The sequence below is a fragment of the Podarcis gaigeae genome (genome assembly GCF_964106915.1).
Source record: "Podarcis gaigeae genome assembly, chromosome: 14".
Lineage (NCBI taxonomy): Eukaryota > Metazoa > Chordata > Lepidosauria > Squamata > Lacertidae > Podarcis > Podarcis gaigeae.
Genome location: NC_139690.1, coordinates 17367722 through 17391573, shown reverse-complemented (window position 1 = coordinate 17391573; position 23852 = coordinate 17367722). Strand labels below are relative to the sequence as shown.

Below are 23852 nucleotides of genomic sequence, written 5' to 3'. Positions count from 1 at the left end.
GGTGAAGAAATGTAACAACCGAAAACCGGATTGTTTGAGATCACTGTCATCTTTTCCCTTGTCATAAATAGTCTTCTGAGTCACACCTCTAAACTAGGTCACGGGGTTGCACGGGTATACTTCAGGGCAAGATCTGGCTCGTGCAGCAACCTTTTGAGGCATCTTCTAAATGCATTCCAAAGTGAAGATGTAATTGTCAAAAATATGACTGCGGGTAGCATGCTTCATTAAGGTGTCCCATGCCAGAATATCACATGGATGCAATTACGACTTTCATAACTGTCTAGCGTTGGGAGCAGAAAGGGAGGGGTTTTTCCTAAGTTTTCCAGTATGTGACTTGATCGTAAAATTAAAAAATGTTATATTGCTTTATTTGAAATACCTTTTTTATTATTAAGGTTTGAATAATGGTCTTGTTGAAGTCATGTTCATTGGTTAATTACAGTTCTACAAAATGCACACTTGTTTTGATTTTAGTCCTTTATTACTATCTCCTTTAGTCCTTTATTACTATCTCCTGCTAGTATGTATAGGAGATATATGCCCCCAGAATCTTTCACTACACACTTAGGCTCCATAGCAGATTAACAGGTACAGAAAAAGGGATGATGGGTGAGTGAGTGAAAATGGTAGACTTGTGACTCATTCTTCTCCTTTGCCCTTCCTCTTCTATCTTCTTAGGGAGGATTTTGGATTTGAAGACTGGGACAGTGAAAAAAGAGGGCCAGCAATCTTCAATGAGAATGTGCATGGGATCAAGGCGGTCGTTCATATGCAGAATGAGGTATACCCTTCTGTTCAAACATGCAGTGCTTCATTGCTTTTCGGGTGCCTCCAGAAGCAGCAATATGGTGGAATAGCCTGCAGTGGAGATTAGCTGCAAAATATTTGGGTAGACTTGATGAAAAAACTGCAAGGACTTGGTCGAGTTCAATTGAGTGGCGTTGCCAATTTGCAGTGGTAAAATTCAGATTTGTTGTTCTGCCCGCTTTTGCCTCTTGCCCTGCCCACCAGTTGTGTGTGGTACCCAGAAGGAACCCTTGGGTTGAAAAGGGTTCCCCACCTCTGTTTTTAACCGGAGATCCTTGGGACTGAACTTGGAAGCTTCTGCATGCAAAACAAATACCCCAATTTCCCTCCTATGGGTTTCCCATAAACGCTTGGAGGTCCATTGTAGAAAGCGAGGGGAGGGGTGTTTCCCTAGACCAGCAAGGATTCCTATGAATTGTTCCTCTAAAAGAACAAATAAACTTCTAATAGGGTTTCAGACTTTCCTGCAGACCCTTGGAACTGAAAAGCACCCAGATACATTGATGGGTATCTTCCCTTGAATTCAGCCTGTGCAGTAAAATATGGGGAACATAAATGCTTGGCAAAGTTAGGGGCCATTTCTCTGGAGTTAAAGATCTGACTGGGACAAACCTTGCTATGCTGAGCTTGTATTTTGCACAATTTGTATACGGTGTCTGTTTGATAATGTGTGGTTTGCTATGCCTAATAAAGGTTATATATATATAAAGTTAGGGGTCTATGGCCCCATGATAGACCTTCAGATCTGCAAATGTTCTCCCTCTTGAGTGGCCACCTGGAAGGGTTCTATTTTATCTCCATGCTTGGCATGTGAAAGGTCAAAGAACCAGCTCCCAGCATCTCCAAGCTGTAAACTGGACTAGTGAGAGGGCATGGCAAGGTCAGGAAAATTCAGAGACATTGGAGGAAACTCTGGGTTGGCTCCACTGCTGCACTATCACTGCTCCAAACATGTCCCTACCTTGCAGCAGCAACCCCTCACCACTACCTGCTCCTCCCTTGCAGAGACACTACCAGACAGCACAGCCAGTGCTGAGTTAGATGGATAAGTAGCCTGGCTCAGTATCATAAGTCAAGTTTCCGTTCAAATATGAGTCTCCATATTGGTGGTTCAGCAGGCCATGAAAAAGAGGTTTAATCGTTGCTTTCGATGTGCAACGAACACATCATTTTACGAAGGTGGATTTTTGCCAAGCCATGAGTAGCATGTGCTGTTCAGTGAACTCTCTGGTGCCTGCTTTCATTACCATGTCAATAAATCTGAATTTTGCATTTTTCTGCCATTAATAAAAGAACCAACAGCTCATATCCTTTCGACAGTCGTGTTTACCAGAACTTAATTTTCCCCTGTACTTCTTCAGGAGGAAAAAAATGATTCAAATCAACCACTGGAATGTGAGCCTTTGTGTCACCCTAATGTGTGACTATTGAAACCAACACTTTAGGGCCCAAACATTCCACAACAGAATGGAAATGGGGACTGTGTTTGTGTTTCACAACAAACCAATGTTATTATTTAAAAGCATGTTGAAAGGCAAGAGGAATTAATCACCAACTAATTTTAGCAGATGAGCAAATCTGGAGAACATCTTCATTTTGCAATTTTCAAACATTTTAGGTGACTGCCTGTTAAATCTTTTATTGTCTCGGTCAAATTGCATTTGCAGTAATTAAACATCCCATGGGTTTTTGGCTTATGATTTAGCCATTCTTTGGCCTCAGAATATATTTGGGATTCTTTTACTCATTCTATCCTCATACATTGTTTTTTCAGCTTGAGGTGCTGAACATCATCATCACAATCATCATCATCATTTAGTATTTCTTAGATTTCTATACCATCCTTTATCTAACGATCTCAGGGTGGTGTACAACATTAAGAACATAATTTAGGGGGTGCAATAATATAAAACACAGAGAGGAAAATACTAGGCAGCATAATGAAATAATAATAACAACAACAGTCTCTACCCCCCCCCCCTCCAGGCTATAGATTATTTAATGGCCAAAGGCTTGAGTAAAGAGGAATGTTTTTGCCTGGTGCCTAAAGACATGTAATGATGTTCTTGTGTTGTAACCCTCCAAACTTCTTGGGGAGTGGGGACATAGAGAAGGGCCTTGGATGACAAGTGCAGGATGTGGGTTGGCTTCTATGGGGAGTGGTGGTTCTTCCTGCCATGACAACTGCTGGCAGCCATTTTGTATCTTTCCAGAATCATACAATTGTAGAGTTGGAAGGGACCCGAGGGTCATCTATTCCAACCCCCTGCAATGTGGGAATCTCAGCTAGATCATACATGACAGGTGGCCATCCAACCTCTCCTTTAAAACCTCTGAGGAAGGAGAGTCTGCCACCTCATGGGAGTATGTTCCATTACCAAACAGCTCTTACTGTCAGAAAGTTCTTCCTGGTGTTTAGGAAGATGTTTAGGACTGTACAAAGGCAAAAGAAGAGGTGACAAATATTCAGAGGAAGTTCTGTAAAGAAGAACCTTATTCTTTTGCGGGCCTGAGGTGGGGAGAAGGGAAAGAAAGAAAGAAAGAAAGAAAGAAAGAAAGAAAGAGAAAGAAAGATAGATAGATCTTGGAAATTTCCTCAGAAATAAATGTCTTCAGATAAATTCCAGCTCAGCTCTAATTGAAAATCCTTGTAGTGTGCGTTCTCCAAGTACAGTGGTACCTCAGGTTAAGAACTTAATTCGTTCTGGAGGTCCGTTCTTAACCTGAAACTGTTCTTAACCTGAAGCACCACTTTAGCTAATGGGGCCTCCTGCTGCTGCCGCGCCGCCACAATGCGATTTCTGTTCTCACCCTGAAGCAAAGTTCTTAACCCGAGGTACTATTTCTGGGTTAGCGGAGTCTGTAACCTGAAGCATCCGTAACCTGAAGCATCCGTAACCCGAGGTACCACTGTATTGGAAATGAACTTCTGTGAGTTGTTATATTTACTAGTCAGTCTTGCCAAACAGTCAGCCACCTGGAGATAAAATCGATCCCTTCCAGGTGACCACTCGAGAGGGAGAACGTTTGCAGATCAGAAGATTCTTTTGCTTTCATTCAGCTCACCACAGAATGACTAGCACAGGCATAGGGCTTGTAAAAATAATGATTATTGGCTAGTAGAAAAGAATTGTGGGCTAGGAACTCCTTTACCAACCTGCTGTTGATTGTGCAGTTTGTATTTTACCCTTTTTCTTTTATGAGTTACAGTTTTTTGGTGTGTGTTTCCCTACCCCTCCCTAATTTGAACAATTGGAACATCTAGGGCAACCTGGTGTCTCCAGAAACTATTCTGAACTAAACAAAACTGGTTGGGCCTGATAAAGATCCCCATGTGCGCTATACATTCAAAGCGCTATTATACTGATTTAAAAAGTCATGGCTCGCTCACAAAGAATCCTGGGAACTATAGCTTCCTAACTATAGGTTGCTAATAGCCTCACAGAGCTACAATTCCCAGAGCTCCTTGGGAAAAGGGATTGATTGTTAAAGCACTCTGGGAACTGTAGCTCTGTGAGCGCAAAGGGGGTCTCCTAGCAACTCTCATTACTTTTAACACACTACAGATCCCAGGATGGTTTGGTGAAGCCATGGTTATTTAAAGTGGTACAATGTTGCTTTAAATGTATAGTGCAATGGGCCTGAAGCTGTAGTCCAGAACATCTGGAAGACAGCCGGTGTATTGGGTGGAAACAGGCCAAGGGACAGACAGCTTCAGGGAAAATAGGCTACAATTCTCAATCTGAGCCAGTGTGGTGTAGTGGTTAAGAGTGGTGGACTTGTAATCTGGTGAACCGGGTTTGATTCCCTGCTCCTCCACATGCAGCTGCTGGGTGACCTTGGGCTAGTCACACTTCTTTGAAGTCTCTCAGCCTCACTCACATCACAGAGTGTTTGTTGTGGGGGAGGAAGGGAAAGGAGAATGTTAGCCGCTTTGAGACTCCTTCGGGTAGTGATAAAGCGGGATACCAAATCCAAACTCTTCTTCTTCTTCTGATTAGGTTTGCTAAAAATCGTCTACCCCAAAATATTCCTGACGGCAAATACCATATTGGCCTGAATATAAGCCTCACTTTCCCCCCAAATTCCGACTGTGAAAAGTTAAAGTATGGCTTAGATTTGTGACCTTACAAAAATTGGCTTTTACGATATTGCTGCTGAAACAGACATACGGTAAAATGGAATGGGTGTGAGTGCCTGCAGAATTTTAAGGGAGCGGCTTATATTCGGGTATTGTCTTTTTTTCTTCCCCCCCCCCCCATGAATTTTAAAGGTGTGGCTTATATTCGGGTGCTTATATTCGGACCAATACGGTATTCTCTCTCCCCTTCCCTCTGCAATCAAGTGTTTTTACTCAACTCGTTGATGTTCTGGTTTGCTTGCAGGTGTGGAAATGCCCCACTAGATCACTTGCCTCTAAACAGAATAACCACCATGCGAAAAAGATACAGGTAGGTGTCTTTCCTTCGCTGGTTCGACATCCGGTTGCCCGTTTCGTTAGGTCTCCTCTTGGGACCCTGGAGAGTTGTTGCTTTTCAGAATAGACATTTGGGTAGATCCAGACTTAGCCACGCTTAGAGTAGTCCTCTTGGAATCAGTGGGACTTTGTGTGCAAGTTAAGTCACATTGAATTCAGTGGGCCCCCTTCTCTTCAGGTTGACTCAGAGTATGTTCACGTTTGCAGCTTAAGACACAGCGAGGTCATTCCCACCCCTTGCATTTGAAGCAGGGTGGATTTGATTTAAATCGTGATTTAAATCACGAATTATATCTCTAGTCAGCAAGACTTGATTTAAATCAATTTTTTTAACAGAGAGACTCATTCTTGCTGGTATAATCTTAATATTTACAACCAGATGATGGTTTCATTTTTGGAATAATAAGTTTTCAGAGTAGTTTTTACAGTTGTATCGAAAATTACTGATTTGGTTATACTCTTAGAACTACATTGACAGATAAGCATGAAATTATTGTGAGGTTTAAGAAGTTAACTGCTGATATTTGGACAACTTTTCTGCTGTACTTTATTGGAAGGAGAAAAAGAATCATTCCCTTAATAACAATTTAACCAATTTATTTAACTAAAATGATAACATTGCAGCATATGTATCCATGTTTGTTAACTGATGTGGTTAAACAATTTAAAAACACCAACAAACCAACCTTAGGCTGAGTTTTAGCATACATGAAAAACCTAAAACAAATTCTTGTTTCCTAATGAATATAATGTAACTTAAATAGAAAACTCTCTTTAGAAAGATGGTTCCTCCAAAACCATTTTATTTTAAAAATCCGATTTAAATTTTAAAAAAATGATTTAAAAAAAATATATATTAAAAAACCATTGATTTTTATCTATCCTGATTTGAAGCTGCATATTCATGGTGGTGTTCAGATCAGAGGTGGGTCAGGGATGCCTTCCCCTGATGCTCATTACTGTTTTGGTTCTTCTATCCAAATGTTTTAATGCTGTATTTTAATCTTGTTTTTAAGTTGTATTCATTCAACTTGTTTTTATTATTGGTTGTTAGCCACCCTGAGCCCAGCCTTGGCTGGGGAGGGCTGGGTATAAATAAAATATTATTATTATTATTATTATTATTATTATTATTATTATTATTATTTATGATTATTTATCCCTGTAACCCGTGTGGAACTCTTATTCATCAAACAGCCATCTGCACTTGTGCACTCATGCGCAGAAGAGTGCACAAGTGCAGATGGCTGTTTGATGAATAAGAGTTCCACACGGGTTATAGGGATAAATAATCATAAATAATAATAATAATAATAATAATTATTGTGCACATTGCCACTTAATCCACATCCAGTTTTCTATTTAGACTGAAGCTGGTTTGAAGGGGGGTGGAACCCCACATCAAACAGCAGTATTTCTCAAAGAATTTAAGAGTTGATTTGGATTGGGGCTAACGTCATATGAACGTGGCTTCTAAAACTAGCAATGGGAGTGTACTGAATGTGGAGTTAGTGGTAATGTGAACATTTGGATCCACCCCAATATTAGGCTACATAGTGATGTGATTCGCAGTAAGGAAGGCAAGCTCATATGGGCCGTTACTGCTGGCCAGTGATCATATTTGCGCGGCGAGCAAAAGAGTGTTAATTGCTTGATATGTGGAAGCTAAAGAATTCAGTAACTTTGCCAGCGTGCTGATTTAATTTTAGCAGAGCAATTGAGCTAACAACTGGCAAAAGAGTGGAATTACGATGAGCAAAGAACTGATCTCATGCTCTGCGTTCTAGTGAGGACTGTGATTCTTTCTAGTGTGGGGTGTGCCTGTTCCTTTAATTTACACAGCTCTGCCTGCACTTTTAATTAGTACATTTAAGTACATTTAATTAGAAATATAATTTTTTAAATGCCAGTGTGTTACATCCCTATTTAGTTAGATAAGACTTAATCTTATATGCTATCCAGGTATTCATCTTTTGAGTGAAATCAGTGAATGAACTGGGAGGAAGGGAGATGAACACCCTTTCTCCATCCTATGCCTCCATCTGCTCTGGGGAGTCCGTTCTAATTGTATACTGGTTATTAAACTAGTGGCTCAATTCAATCATCATGACAAACCATGGTTATGGAAGCTTTAAGGTTTGGCATTATGCCTGATAAAGAAATGAAATTAATAATAGTAATAAGAATAAGAATAAATCCACAGTTTGCAGTTGGCCAACAAATTCAAATTGAAAATGGTGGCTTGAAGTAGCTTTGCAAACCATGGTTTGTCTTGATTCTTGAGTTAACAAACTATAGTTAAGGCTGTTGCTCCACTTCCAGATGTCACCGTCTAGAGAACCAAGTGATGATTAGAGAGAGAACGGAAGCAGACAAGCAGCTGTAAGCCATGTTTAGGGTACTTAACTATGGTTAGCATAAACTATGGTTCAGTGTGAATTGTGCTAGTGCTGCTGAAAAGGTCCTTAAATGAGAACGCAGGGCTCAAAATTGAGAGGGGCATAATTCAGCCTCCAAACAGGCAATGTTGAGGAGTGTGAAAAAATATTTGGATGTTCACACGGAAGGGATAACATAGTTTGAAGATGGATGTAGTCTGGCGTTACTGTGGCAATAGCAACAGTACCCTTGGGTTTGTTTGGGGTTTTTTTTTTTGGTTTGTTTAATGATTCCTTTGAGCTCTGTCAATCACAAACTTAATGATACAAGTGTGGTTTATTTCCATTTAGGAATGGCCTTGGCCCAGTGAAAGAAGGAGAGGCCCAGTATGCTGTGGTCCATTGTACTGGTTACATCAAAGCCTGGCCTCCGGCAGGTAAAATAGGCAAGGCACATATTTAATTCTTTCTATATGAATGTTTTTGGTTTGGGGAGCGTCTCCTTATGCTGAAATGGATGGGAGCATATCCATGCCCAGACAGCCTTAATCCCTCTGACCACTCATCGTTGTCCTACTACCACTCCCTGGGCTCTGAACCTTCTTCCCTTGGGAGTTCCCCAGCCAGTTCCTCCCACTATTCCTCCATACCCAACCAGTCCATAACATCCCCCTTTGGCTTCCATCAAGGGCCCCTGCTAATCTCAATAATGAGGCGCTTTTGTGTTGTTTGGTTGGGTGGTTGACTTTTGTGGGTAGCGTTGCTTTTTTTTGGTCTATGCTATACCTTATTTTTCGCTCTATAAGACGCACCAGACCATAAGGCGCACCTAGTTTTTGGAGGAGGAAAACAATATTCTGAATCCCAGAAGCCAGAACAGCAAGAGGGATCTGGCTTCTGGGATAGCCACGCGAAGCCTCTTCAGGGCAGTGGGATGAAGGATCAGAAGCCAGAACAGCAAGGCAAGGCAGAAGCCAGCAAGGCAGAAGCCAAAACAGCAAGCGGGGCTCCGTTCCTCCTCCCGCTTCACAGGAGAGGTGCTGCGCAGCTCTCCCTCTCTGCGCAGCACCATTCGCTCCATAAGACGCACTCACATTTCCCCTTACTTTTTAGGAGGAAAAAGGTGCGTCTTATGGAGCAAAAAAATATGGTATTTGTTTTGTATTACCATAGGTGTTTGAGGGGAGAGGGTTCTAAGCATCACCTTCTGTAAAATGGCAATTTCTTGGTGCTCATGGCGATTTATTAGATTTCCAGATGTGCCCCTCGGCCCCCCAAAAGGGTTGGGTACTCCCTGAGTCTAGGGGATGTTCTCAAGAAGTACGAGGGCTTCCATAGCCAAATGTCCCTGATTTATTTCTGCAAGTTGAATCTAGGCAGGTGTTGCAGCCCAACTCAAGAGCGTAACCCACCCCAATGCTGCTTATTCCCATATATACACTCTGCCAGCTTGTTTTGGTTCTCAATGTGGGGGACGTTTACCTGGGCTCCAGGCAACCAATAGCAGCACTGCATCTCCTTGTGGGATGAAAGTAGCCCCCTCCCCCCATGCTGCTTCCAAAACCATAGATCCTTGCAATGTCTTGACATTGCAACATCTCCTTCCTCTCAGGACTGGTGGGGGGTAAACTTTAGCTCTCATCATCACTGCCCGAAAATGCCACACACACACACACACACACACACACACACACACCCATCCTTTGAGCAGGGATGTATTGGCAGGCAAGTGAATGGGGAAAGAACTGGGCCTGGAGGTGGCAATGGGAAATCAGTTTGGACAGTGAAACGTGACCAGAGTGGAGACGGAATTGAGCTGATGGGTGGGGCCCCTCGAATGGCCCAATCAAACATGGAACACCCCTCTCCCCAAAGGGTTTTTGATGTTTGATTGGGCCCCCACGAAGGACTCTGATTCATTTTCAGGGCAAGCAGCCTGCAGCTCACCCATTCTTATGGGCAGGTCAGCTCTCGTCATCTTGTCATCCAAGCTTTCGAATGGGCTCAGTAGGGTTTTTCTTTGGAAAAACCTGCATTCCAACAGGATATTGTAATGCATGCAAAGGAAAGAAGCAGTCCAGCTGCACAGCCATGCCTTGGCCCTCTGTCCCCAGCCAGCAACCACCTCTGATGCTGAAGTGGTGTGGAAATGCAGAACTTTGGGATCTAGCTATGGTCGCAGTTCACACCGTGCAAAACCCTGTAACAGTCATGGGTTCGCCACCACCAATGAATCCTGAGAACTGTAGTTAAGGGCTCTTCCACACACTGAGCTGCAGTTCCCAGTACCCGTAATAAACTACAGTTCCCAGAATTCTGTGGTATAAAAAAGTAAAGGGACCCCTGACCATTAAGTCCACTCATGACCGACTCTGGGGTTGCGGCGCTCATCTCACTTTATTGGCCGAGGGAGCTGGTGTACAGCTTCCGGGTCATGTGGCCAGCATGACTAAGCCGCTTCTGGTGAACCAGAGCAGTGCATGAAAACACAGTTTACCTTCCCGCCGGAGCGGTACGTATTTATCTACATGCACTTTGACATGCTTTCGAACTGCTAGGTTGGCAGGAGCAGGGACCGAGCAACGAGCTCACCCCGTCGCGGGGATTCGAACTGCCGACCTTCTGATCGGCAAGTCCTAGGCTCTGTGATTTAACCCACAGCGCCACCCGCGTCCCTTATTCTGTGGTATAGGAGTGTTTAAAATGTATATAATAGTTCGCTGGTAGCCATCAGGTTGCTGTCTTAGATGTTTGGGGCTGCACTTCCCAGAATCCCTGAATGTCAGGTGTGCTGGTTGGGAGTTGTAGCCACAACCTCTGGAGAGGTACCCCACTGACCACTCCTTAATGAGACCATTCTGGAGGCAGAGGACTTAGGTAAACACAAGGCTGCTGTTTCTTCAGCTTCTCGCTTGTTGAGTTTGACCTTGTTTTCTTCAACACACAACAGCCATTTATCTCTGATGTCAAACCTGTTTTGGAACTGAGTGGAGCTTCACAGGCAGCTTGTGATAACAGCATGGGGGGGGGGGCGGCAGTGCTGATGATGAAGAGCATTGCATTTTGGCCAAAAGAGGCCTAAATGAACTGGGTGACTTCTGTGTATCCTTGTAGACAGCTCAAAAGTATCTAGTTCAAAGTCAGTGAGAGTTTTGCCTTGCAATTTGCTTCAGAACTGATGCTTTTGAGCATCAAACCCCCCTAGGACATCCTGTTCCCTCTCAGTCTGACTCAGTACAAAACAGTACCCTGTGTTCTGGCTGAAACACACTATGGAAGGTGATGTAGCTCAGTGGTTAGAGCATCAGCCTTGCATGCAGAAGGTCCAAGGTTCAATCCCTGGCATTTCCAGGTAAGGCTAGAAGTATCCTCTCTCTGAAACGCTGGAGAGCCCCTGCCAATCAGGGTGGACACCACTGAGCTAGATGGGCCAATGGCATGACTCGATATAAGGCAGTTTCCAATGTTCTGGCTGAACCACATTGGGTATCAATAGAAATGCAGTACAGTGGTACCTCGGGTTACATACGCTTCAGGTTACATACACTTCAGGTTACAGACTCCGCTAACCCAGAAATATTACCTCAGGTTAAGAACTTTGCTTCAGGATGAGAACAGAAATCGTGCTCCGACGGCGCGGTGGCAGCAGGAGGCCCCATGAGCTTAAGGGGTGCTTCAGGTTAAGAACAGTTTCAGGATAAGAACAGACCTCCGGAATGAATTAAGTACGTAACCCTAGGTACCACTGTATGCTTCAGCATCTTGAAATGAGTTCTGCTTTTTTCTATTTCCCATCAGATGCTTCGCTTTTGTGTGTCTGTGTATGTACATTTTAGAATAACAGAATAATATAATTTGGGACCATGAGGGCCATCCAACCCCTTGCAGTTCAGGAATATTTTGCCTAACGTGGGGGCTCAAACCCATGACTTGGAGATTAAGAGTCTCACAACCTGTTGTTGTTGTTGTTAAAAATTATATACCTTCCTCCGAACAAGGGTCACAAGGCGGTTTACAATATAAAAACACAAAAATGCACAACACAGCAACAAACAAACAGCAATAAGGAGACACAGACGGAGATAGTTTAAAAGGTCATGGATTGTTCAGTTGGCCAAAGGGCTGTAGCTTTTTGGAGCCTAGGCATTCTAACCTCTGCAGTAAGTCAATCCTGTTTTGAATGAGGGCTTCTGGGAATGACATTTCTTTTCCCCTTTTTTGGTCCATTGCACCGTTCAAAACACACACACCAGTAACTCAATCGCTCGCATGGGAATATTTCCATATGGGAAAATGTGAAAAACAACAGGAGACCAAGAGTAGAATCCAGCATTGTTAAGGGGTGGTTTGGCTGACCTTACCACTTGGATGAGCTGAAGAACTCCTCTTCCCTCTGACAGCTCCTGCTGATATGAATCAGAACTGGAGTTATCCTGCCCTTTTGTTGCCTGAGTTGGAACATACCACAAGCACAAACTGGTGGCGGCTTTCTTTTCTCTGCACCCCCCTCCTCCCCAAAGAATGCAAATGCCCTCATCCCAATCACACCACAGCCATAGGCTCTCTTAGCCAATTTTAACTTATGGCCGTACATCTTTCTGGTGGGTAGTGCTGTCTTCTCTATTGCATCTTCTTGACAGTTTTAAAGATAGCTTGATTATTGTGTTTGTGTGTGTGTTTTTGCATGCATGCACGTAGATGGTGCACAGTACGTTCTTCTGGCATTTCAGAAGCCACTTAAACCAAACGAACCTAATTCACATCACATGGCTGCAGCGATGGAAAGTGCGGTGGGGCAGGGGGAGGTCAGAATCCTTCCTTTGTGTTTCCAGCTGGCATTTAAGAAGATGGTTGGGTTATTGTAAATCACAAAACCGTTTCAATTTTGCTTTTGGATTACTGTAAATAACAAAACAACAACAACAACACACCATTTAAACTGTGATTTTAAAAGAAACAGTAGAAACACAGGAAGCCGCCTTTGTACCAAGTAAGCCTTTTTTGTCTATCCAGCTAGTATTCTTTACTCTGGCTGGCAGCAGCTGTCCAGGATCATAGGGCAGGGGTCCTTCTCATGGCCTACTACCTGATCATTTTAACTGAGGTGCCAGGGATTGATCCCAGGTCCTTCTGTATTCAAAGCAGGTGTTCTGTCGCCTATGTAACTCAGTGTTACATACTGCAGCTGGCAGCAGATCTTCTGTATTTCCAGACTGGGGTCTCTCCCAGCCCTTCCTGGAGATGTCAGGGGTTGAACCTCTAGCCTTCTGCATGTCAAGCAGTTGTTCTAATCACTTGAGCTATGGCCTTCCCCAGAAGCTGCTTTAGAAGTCAGACCAGTGATCCACCTAGTTCAGTATTGCATGCACTGACTGGCAGCAGCTTCATGGGGTTTCAAGCGCAGTCTTTCCCATATTTTCTTTCCTGGTCCTTTTAGCAGGGTGGAATATGGGATATTCTGCATGCTGTGGTCTTTCACCAGTATTCAGCCAATAATCACAAACCATACCTGAAACTTTCTATCGATCCCATTTACTAAACATTCGCTGGTTGCCATTGGCAAGACAGTTTGCTTATAACTTTAGATACTGTGTTCAGTCTGAACGGAGACAAGCAACACTGGAGGGCTTTGAGTGACCGCTCCAGGGTCCACCTAAATCAGGGTTTCCCAAATTTGGGTTTGCTGCTGTTTTTGGACTACACTTCCCATCATCCCTGACCACTGGCCCTGCTAGCTAGAGATGATGGGAGTTGTAGTTCAAAAACAGCTGGAGGGCCAGGTTTGGGAAATCCTGACCTAAACAAAGCTTGCAGACCGCTGGTGTTGTGTGGACCATAGTTTGGGAACCCTTGGTTCTCGTCAAAAGGGACAAGCAGAAATTGGAATATAAGCCCATTGGTTGCTAAATCCACAGAAGCAGTCTAGAACAGGGGTCAGCAACCTTTTTCAGTCATGGGCCAGTCTACCGTCCCTCAGACCATGTGGTAGGCCGGACTATATTTTTTTTTGGGGGGGGGGGATGAACGAATTCGTATGCCCCACAAATAACCCAGAGATGCATTTTAAATAAAAGGACACATTCTACTCATGACAAAACACGCTGATTCCCGGACTTTCCATGGGCTGGATCTAGAAGGCGATTGGGCCGGATCTGGCCCATAGCTGTCAACTTTTTCCTTTTTTTAAAGGGAAATTCCCTTATTCTGAATAGGATTCCTCGCAAGAAAAGGGAAAAGTTGACAGCTATGATCTGGCCCTTGGGCCTTAGGTTACCTACCCCTGTCTAGAAGCTTAGCTAGCAATCAATCAATCAATCAATCAATCAATCGCAAGTGCTGACCGTCTTGTTAACAGCCTCATCCCACTTCCTTCATTCCGGCTACTGGTGATTTGAAGTTGGGCCAGATTAAGGGTGTCACTCTGCCTGCTTATCATAAGGATACTCCCACCCCTGATTGCAGGAGGGTAGATTTGGGAGCAAGTGCTGACATTGGCTTAAAAAGTTATTGGGCAACTCCTGCAGCAGCCAAGAAAAATATTGACTTCTGATGTTCCATGCCAATGTGAGTCTTCTCTGTCCACCTTCTGCCTCTGAACCATTTCGCTACTGGCATGGGCCGGAAATGTACGGCTGGAAAGGTGAAATGAAGGGATGGCTAATAGAAGCTGTCTTTCAGGGAGCTTGCAGCCTTTTGGGTGGGAGAGAACTTCCAAAGCCCCCTTCTCTCTAAGAACTTCACTGGGAAATGTTTTTTGCACTTTCCATTTTTAGGGGAAGCCATTGGGGCCTTTATGAAACCAGTTGCTGATTACACTGTGCATATGCTCCTCTCAGACCTATTTGCATGCCTAGCAACCGGGCAGGTTTCAAGCTAAGGCCAAGGACAAAGGCTTTCCATGCCTAACAGGCCTGGAAAAAAATGGTTTCTATTCCTGTTCTTTGATGAATCGCGGCCATTTCGCCCTGGTGATTGGAGAATCTTGGCCAGGTCTAAAAAGTCCAAAAATAATCAAGGCTTTGAATGCTTCCTTCGACTGGGTGTTACTTAAAACAGGGCAGAACTTTGCATCTTTTCAACCATGCTTTGCCTTGTTTCTGTATCAGTCTGTGGCTCCTTACTTTACTGTAGATCAGAGGAGGGGAGCCTTTTTCAACCAAGGGCCACAATCACTTCTGGGCAACATTCTGGGGCTGCATGCCAGTAGAGGTCTGGGCCAGAGGCAAAGCGAGCGGAGCGAAGATTGCAAATTTTACCTTTACAGATCCTCCATACATGCAGTGGGTGGCACTGTGGGCTAAACCACTCAGTCTGTTGGGCTTGCTGATCGGAAGATTGGCGGTTCGAATCCCCGCAACGGGGTGAGCTCCCGTTGTTCTGTCTCAGATTCTGCCAACCTAGCAGTTCAAAACCACGCCAGGGCGAGTAGATAAATAGTTACCGCTGTGACAGGAAGGTAAACGGCATTTCTGTGCACTCTGGTTTCCGTCACGGTGTTCCATTGCGCCAGAATCGGTTTAGTCATGCCGGCCATGTCGGCTCCCTCAACCTGAAAAGTGAGACGAGTGCCGCAACCCCATAGTCACCTTTGACTGGACTTAACCGTCCAGGGGTCCTTTACCTTTTTGCCTTACAGGCAGCAAAAAGCACTATCAGAATTCAGTGACACATTCCCGCCAGGCAAAAATACTTGAGGGCATGAAGCATGGCTGCTGAGGTGTGTGGCTTGGGGAGAGATTGTGTAGCTGTGATGAGGAGGTCTGCCCTGGGAGTTTTCCAAGGGCCTGACGGAGTGGGTTGCAGGGCTGCATTCAGCTCTTGGGCTCAAGGTTCCCCACCCCTGCCATAAATTGCTCAGAAGAAGCTGGCTTTTTGGACTGTGTAGCTTTTAGCAGCGTTGCCTGCACACCATACATTTAAAGCACGTGAGTTCCCCCCCCCCCAAGAACCCTGGGAGCCGTAGTTTACCATCACAGTGGTGACGTGTTAATTCCCTAGCCCGCCCCCCAGCACACAAAATAAAATTAAGGGCAGAGGAAATTGAATTTCTTCACATTCTTCTGCCTTGTAATAAAATTACAGCTGTTAAGATCAGGTATGGAGAGCAGCAAACGGCTGGCTTTGGCTTGCTTCGCGGGAAACTTTAGAACAACCTGTTCTGAACGCTGAAGCCAGTAACCTTGAAAGCAGGCCCCAACATGGCCCCCACCTCGCTGCTTCTCCTTGGATTCACACCAGAAAACCGAGGAATTCAGAGCAAGTTCCTCATATCTGAATAAGCTGTTGCTACTGTTCTTTGGAAGCTAAATGTGTACAGCGTTTATCTCTGAGGTATTTAGCGCAAGTAATTAATTTGAAACCTCCTCCTTTTTGCATACCTTGCAAACTGGCCTGCAGTTTTCCAAAGCCTATCTCGGGCTTTTGAGAGCTTTATCAGAGGCTCAGCTGGCTGCAAGGGGGGACCTGCCAATTGCTACTTGCCATGATGGCTATGTTCCACCTCCACTGTTGGAGGCATTATGCCTCTGAATTCCAGCTTCTACGAATCACAAGCAGGGAGAGCATTATGTAATCTATACAGGATATTGAACAGTATGAAATAGATGAAATATGCACTCTCTGCAAAACCAAATAAACAGAAATCTTATAAATCTCAGAGCTCTTTTTGTGTTCTTAAGAAGGAAGCAGCAGACTTCCCTTCCATCAACTTCCTTATCTTAGCATCAGAGCCAGAGAACTTTTTAATATATGTGGTCCTCCCCACCAGCAATCCCAAACTATACTGTTAATTCTGCATCAGGATCTCAGCTCTGTACCCTGCATGGTGCTCCAATGGTCACTGAGCAGCCATTTTAATTTCCCAGAATGCCGAGGAGCACCCCAGTGTACCATTGTGGGACATTAAAATAGATGCCTTTAGTGTTGCCATTTAAGTTTCCCACAATGCCCCAGAACAACAAACCCGCCAAGTGCCCCTATTTTCCAGGGACAGTCCTGGATTTTCAGTAGACGTCTCGGTTTCTGATTTGATCCCAGAATGTCCCACTTTTCCTTAGGACGTTCCTATTTTCTTTGGTGAAATGTTGGAGCGTTTAGAATAGGACATCCCTGTTTTCATCAGAGAAATGTTGGAGGGGATGTCTCTATTTTCATTGGAGAATTGTTGGAGGGTATGGAATAGGATGTCCTTGTTTTTCTCAGAAAAATGTTGGAGGGTATGGAACAATGCTACATCAGTGCATGGCACTGTAAAAAGCTGAAATGGTAACTCCAAGTCACCTGGGACTCATCAGCAGGCTGCTGTCTTCTTCCAGGACTTCTGGTCAGGGGGAACGCTGTGCTAAGGGCCCCCACAAACCTAGAGTTTGCCCTGTAGACCAGATCCTGGCCTTTCATGACCGAAGTACTCGCATGTGCCCAGATCTGGCGTTGACCTCTCAGAGACCAACCTTTCCTCTACCCTCATCTCTCTATCTATTTTTTACGTGTTTCGCCTGCCAAACATTCCTCATGGTCCTATGCTATTTATTTATATAGTACCAAACAGATGTCTCCAAGCTAAATGAAACCAGACTTCTTTGTCTCAGAATCATCTAGATACACACTCAGCTTTCCAGCAGTACGGGAGGCAGCTAATAAGAGTTTCAGGGAAAGAAGAAGAAAACATTCCCCAACTCACCCCCAGCTAAATACACTTAGCAGCAGGTTTTGGGGGAGTAAGTAGAGGGTTGGTTTATCTCTCCCCCACCTCTTCCCAAAGCTGAATGCGCCTGAGATCAGAGTCACAAGGATGCTTGTTCTAGTGAGCAAACAGATGACCTAATTTCACAGTCTTTTCACCTCCTTTTGTCTGGAGGTCATTACGCTAGGGAGTGGCTCTTTGATTCCCTCCATCCATTTTGAGAAAAAGGCTGGCACGCTCCTTGAAGTCTTCCTCGTGGGTGGAAGGAGATGCAGAGCGTCGGCTCTTTTCCAGAACTACCTCATGATAATTACTTCAAGTCTCCGTGGCCACCTCTCTGGAGAAAAGCCCTCAAACCCTTCAAAGTTCATATAAGGAATTTGGGGGTCATGTTTGGGGCAGGCGTGGCCTAGTCAGTCAGTCATTACACCTTGGCACAGGGGCACAGGTGGGGAACTGGCTGAGGGCAGACGGACGTTGGTGGGACAGTGTCCCCTTCACCCTAATGGACCAGCCTCCAGTGGGGAGACCTGGGTTCAAATCTTCATCTAGCTATTATTTTTTGTAATGCTTATTTTTACCAGTTTTCAAATTATTATGGAACCATAGAGGCAAGTCGACCGTAACAAAAATTTAATAATGCATCCAGCTGAAGGCAAGGCATACAAAACCTAAACGTATTAAATGATAATACCCAGTCTAAAATCATAACGGCCATATTTCTCTAGATGGCGGCGTGGGGAGAGATACAGTATCAGTATCTGTAAATCTGAAACTAAACTATATGAAATATAATCCCACCATATTGAATAGAAATGATCAGGATTTTCCTGTCCCTTAGAGACCCATAACTCATTTTTTTCTGCAATAACCGAATTCCAGAGATTTTTATACCATAAGGATATAGTCAGATTTTATAACTATTTCCACTGTTATGCTATAGAGATCTTGGCAGCTGTTAGCATCCAGTTCCTTATGGCAAAATGTCTTCATAGTATCCCCACTTACATTTAAAGCCCAGTAAGTAACCTTGACCCTCTCCCTACCCGCCCTCCCCAAAATATCTTAACCTCCCTCACAGGGTTGTTGTGAGGATAAAATGGAAGGGTAACCTATGCTTCCTTGGAAACTCCTCTAGGATAAAAATGTAATAAGTAGCAGGCCTGAAAACCTTTTAACTATGGATCGCTATGACAACTCTCATTTTAAATACCCCTTCTATATGTAGGCTATAGAAGCTGCGATAGATCGCTAGTAGCAATGTTCTTAACTTTCAGCAACAGCAAAATAGTAATAATAATACATATTGCTCCCTCACTTGCCACATGAAATTATTTGGGCTCACGTTCACATAACAATTTATTAAACTGTTTAACATGTACATATGGGTTCTCCTTAAGGGAAGGGGGTGTTAACTCTTGCCCTCCCAGGCTCCTCTTATAGCTGAGCCAGCATCCTTTTCGTTCAGCCGCAAGAGAAGGGATTTACACAGTATGTGGCCTGTTTAAGATGCTGCTCTGTTGTGATTCTCCACTGCAGACTAGCTTAGCTGGGTGCCTTAGATCTGAGTCTAGAAAAAAAATCTTGGGTTACTGTAAACCAAACAAAAAACCTGGACATTTTGCCAATCTTTAAAAATCTGCCCAGACAGAAATGTTTATCCTGAAAAAGAGGTCGTATTCCGGAAAAAGAGGACCATGTGGCAACCAGACCTGGTAAAGAGGTCGTGTCCTGGAAAAAGAGGACACATGGCAACCCTACGAAGGCGTCTCCTAACAATTCTTGGCACCTTTAACAAGCTGCAGCTCCCAGGATTCATTGCAAAAAGTCACGACTGTTTATCATGCTTTAAATGTATGGTGTGAATGTGGCCTTGGCTGCCAAGGAGCTTTAGCATGTTTATGTGGAAAGGTTTTTCTCTAGCTGAATGTAGGGTTTTGTTTTGTTTTTAACCCCATTGCCCTACAAAATAAACTAAGTGAGTGTTAATTCTGCACCCCAGGAGGGAAATGTTTAAAATTGCCTCATGAAAACCCATACTCTTGTTATCCAGCTATTTCGGTAGGTTATTATGACATGCGTAATGCATGTTTTGGTAGATTGTGAAACTGAGCACTGGGACCTTAGTAGGAAGAGACGCCTTCGATGAAATGAGCCCTTTGCCTAGACCTTTGATCATTCATTTGCTTTGTCTGCTTGGCTAGCTGGCTGGACATATTAACTTTGTATAAATTGTTGCATTAACCCTGCCCACGAAGTGCAGAAATGAAGTGCCCCCATCCCTCAGTATTTGTCGTTCTAAATTAAATTTCAAAAAGTTTTTGTCTCCCCTTCATCCCGCTCAATTAAGGGATCTCATATTTCTGAGAAGGAAATGAATTTTTATGCAGTCCATATGATGTTTTTCCTAATCGGTTTTGTTCATCGCATAACAATTGATGGAAAATATTTGGTTGAGAGAAACTGTAAAGTGTTTGTGTGTAGGAAGTTTTATAAGTGTTAAAGCAAAGCCAAGAGTAGTGTTCCAATCCGGAGAGTTCCCAAGTGCACGTCGCACACAGAAAGACCCTCAACCCACCCAAGTGTCAATAAAATAAAAGCACATATTTCTTTTTCAGTTAATTCTCTCCAAATTGTCACTTTTTGTTTTTTCCTAGCTATACAGGTTCTGTTTGCCATCAGGGCCGGCTCTACTATTAGAGTGAGGCAGTTGCTTCAGGTGGCAGATACTGGGAAGCAGCAGTAGCAGCCTCCATTCCTCCTATGCTCCCTGGCTATTCCCCTCTGTTGGAAATTTGAGTTGTTTGTGCCACAGAAACTATCACCCCCCCCCTTCCCCATGCAGTGGTACCTCGGGTTAAGTACTTAATTTGTTCCGGAGGTCCGTACTTAACCTGAAACTGTTCTTAACCTGAAGCACCACTTTAGCTAATGGGGCCTCCTGCTGCTGCTGCTGCGCCGCCGGAGCACAATGTTCTCATCCTGAAGCAAAGTACTTAAACCAAGGTAATATTTTTGGGTTAGTGGAGTCTGTAACCTTAAGCGTATGTAACCCGAGGTACCACTGTACTAGGAGAACATTATTATGATGTTTCTTGTTTTGAAGTAAGATTCAACTGAGGGGTGCCATCTTGTCCCATTACGTACAGTGGTACCTCAGGTTACATACGCTTCATGTTACATATGCTTCAGGTTACAGACTCCGCTAACCCAGAAAAGGTGCTTCAAGTCAAGAACTTTGCTTCAGGATGAGAACAGAAATTGTGCTCCAGCGGCGCGGCAGCAGCAGGAGGCCCCATTAGCTAAAGTGGTGCTTCAGGTTAAGAACAGTCTCAGGTTAAGAACTGACCTCCAGAACGAATTTAGTACTTAACCCGAGGTACCACTGTACTGATGTTCTGTGAAATCATAAGGATTAGCAGCTTTCCCCCACTAAAAGCCAGGCTACTTAGGATTTTGTGGGATCTATTGAATTTAGAAATGGACACCTTGCTCCAGAACTTGTGGCACATCTGTGTCCTAGACAGAGCGCCCCTTGCCCTGTTTTGCCTCAAGCAGCAAGATGTCTTGAGCTGGCCCTGTTTACCATTACTGCTTAACCAGTGTTTCTTTTGAGAGCCTTATAGTCCAGCAACCTGCATCTCCATTTTTGTTTCAGTGACTTTCCCCCCCTCACAGAGCTACAGTTCCCTACGCCCTTAACAAATTAACAGTTCCCATGGTTCTTTTTGGGTGGTTGGGTGGGTATTGTGCTTTTAAATGTATGGTGTGTAAACAGCCTAAGTAGCTGGAGACATAGCTGTCAACTTACAGATTTGAAAATAAGGGACCAGCAGCCTCGAAAATAAGGGATCGGCAGCCAAAATAAGGGATCGACAATTACTTTGATAAAATACATATTTTGTTGCATGCAAATGGCTTTACATACCTATTAGATCCATGAATTACCATATAGCATATATTCAACACAAAAAAACAGCAACAATTTGTTGTTGACAAAGCACAGCCGGACATAGAAAGGGCCCCATTACCTTCAGTAGCTTATTTAAGGGACATCATAAATAAGGGACAGCAGCGGGACATGGCGCTGGGATAAGGGACTGTCCCGCCAAATAAGGGATGCTTGACAGCTATGGCTGGAGATGGAGGAAATAATTGAATCAATTTGGGTAGGAAATTTAATGTTCACACACACACACACACACACACACACACACACACACCTCCTCACACACACCTCCATGTAAGCAGAAAACTAGCACAGGGTGGAACAGATTGTGCTATCCACTCACAATACTCTTCAAAAGCAAACACTCATTGTCTCTATCCTTTGACTACTCAAAGTATATTATCTACATTAGCCCAGCCATCTTTACAACAGCCCTGAAAAGGAGCTCAATGATATTATCTCAATATTTGCAAATGGGAGGGGACACCGAGGTTAGGAGATTGTTCCTTGCCTTTAGCCACCTTTGCGGAAGAGCAAAGGACAAAAGAAGACAGGTCTGCAAAAGAAATTGCATGGACTAATCCGTATTTAGAAATAGCTACTGTCATTTAAATAGAAGCACTACGTACATACCCCAAATGGTAAGCCCACTTCCACAATAACAAATTCTGCCCATTGCACAATATGCAAAATACCACACCTATATGGTGCTGTGAAATGGGGTGTATGGGGCTGGCATTTGGGTTCAGCCTTGTTTCCATTATGAAATAATGGGCAGGCATCAGTCTTCCTGGTATTCCCATATATGTATGCAAAATTATACGTAACATTACAAAAGTGGTAATCCACCTTAAATCCTTGTTAATGTTCAAAAGTTACTTTTTTGCAACTATCAGCCAGGAGAAGAATGACCTTTTTCCCAAGCCAGAAATATAAATGGTGGACTTTTACCAATAGTAGCACCTGAGTTGTGACTGGGTTAATTTTTTGGCATATTTGCTCTGAAAGATCTATCGAGTCATGAATTGATTAATACCAGACCAATTACTTGATTTCTTATGAGTTGTGCATATGATGGGATAGCACAGCTAATAAATTTTCCAACATGGTGTTGCTTTAATAGTATCTGCTACTTAGATTTAATCTACTTTTCCCCCCCTTGCCAGTACTCCATCTATCAAAAACCTCATTTCTCAACAAGGTTTCAATTTTGGACATTTATTTATGTTTCTTTGCATTTATAGTAGGCAAACTGTTTTTGAAAATGTCTGCCTGGTCATTTGCACTGCACACACTCTGTTCAACGGACTTCATTTGCCTTTAGTGAGCTCATCTCCTAGTCCAATCTGATTGGCTTTGTGGTGTAGTGATGCCATCATGTTCACTATATGATTCCCTCACTGGCTGGGAGCATACATGTGACTATACCAGGAATATGACAGTTCGCTAAGGCCATGGTGATGTGAATAGTGCATCAGCAACAGCAGCAGGAAAATCTCTGACGTCAAACACTACTACAGTGGTACCTTGGTTCTCGAACTTAATCTGTTAAGTTGCGGAAGCCGCATTGGACATTCAACTTCTGAAAAACATTCGCAAACCGGAACACTCACTTCCGGGTTTGCAGTGTTCGGGAGCCGATTTGTTCGGGAGCCAAGCCGTTTGAGTACCAAGGTACCACTGTGAATTTTTATTATTTCAGTCACAGACCAGTTTCATCCCACATACAATATCAAGGAAGTCACGATAGGGATACATTTGAATTTGCAATTACAGTGGTACCTCAGGTTACATATGCTTCAGGTTACATACGCTTCAGGTTGCAGACTCCGCTAACCCAGAAATGGTGCTTCAGGTTAAGAACTTTGCTTCAGGATGAGAACAGAAATTGAGCTCTGGCGGCACGGCGGCAGCAGGAGGCCCCATTAGCTAAAGTGGTGCTTCAGGTTAAGAACAGACCTCTGGAATGAATTAAGTACTTAACCTGAGGTACCATTGTAGGTATAACAGGGACAATAGGTATAAAAAGGTAAAGGTACCCCTGCCCGTACGGGCCAGTCTTGACAGACTCTGGGGTTGTGCGCCCATCTCACTTAAGAGGCCAGGGGCCAGCGCTGTCCGGAGACACTTCCGGGTCACGTGGCCAGCGTGACATCGCTGCTCTGGCGAGCCAGAACCGCACACGGAAACGCCGTTTACCTTCCCGCTGGTAAGCGGTCCCTATTTATCTACTTGCACCCGGAGGTGCTTTCGAACTGCTAGGTTGGCAGGCGCTGGGACCGAGCAGCGGGAGCGCACCCCACCGCAGGGATTCGAACCGCCGACCTTTCGATCGGCAAGTCCTAGGCGCTGAGGCTTTAACCCACAGCGCCACCTGCGTCCCTATGACAATAGGTATAGCAAGAGTTAAAAAATATATAAATTGAAACTTAGAAGGTACCACTGTATATCACACTGGCTCACTAAACTTACCATTATGCCAAATGACTGGTGCACACTTGGCTCCTCCTCTTCCAGAAGTGCTACGCTCAGCGACCATTCCACCCGCTCACGAAA

At 44.0% G+C, this 23852-nt stretch overlaps 2 protein-coding genes across 5 annotated transcripts in view; one reads left to right on the top strand and one right to left on the bottom strand.

Moving 5' to 3' along the window:
* ARNT2 (aryl hydrocarbon receptor nuclear translocator 2) overlaps positions 1–23852 on the top strand; it is a 144773-nt gene that overhangs the window by 72439 nt on the left and 48482 nt on the right. For 3 of the 4 annotated variants that reach the window (XM_083712632.1, XM_083712634.1, XM_083712635.1), the window contains exons 6-8: positions 682–784; positions 5196–5261; positions 8017–8111. In XM_083712632.1, the coding sequence (XP_083568758.1) occupies positions 682–784; positions 5196–5261; positions 8017–8111 (264 nt within the window). The remainder of the gene's footprint in view (positions 1–681; positions 785–5195; positions 5262–8016; positions 8112–23852) is intronic. The other variant, XM_083712633.1, reaches the window with a different exon arrangement.
* The window catches only part of CTXND1 (cortexin domain containing 1), a 187823-nt gene that overhangs the window by 129369 nt on the left and 34602 nt on the right, over positions 1–23852 (bottom strand). The window lies entirely within an intron of this gene.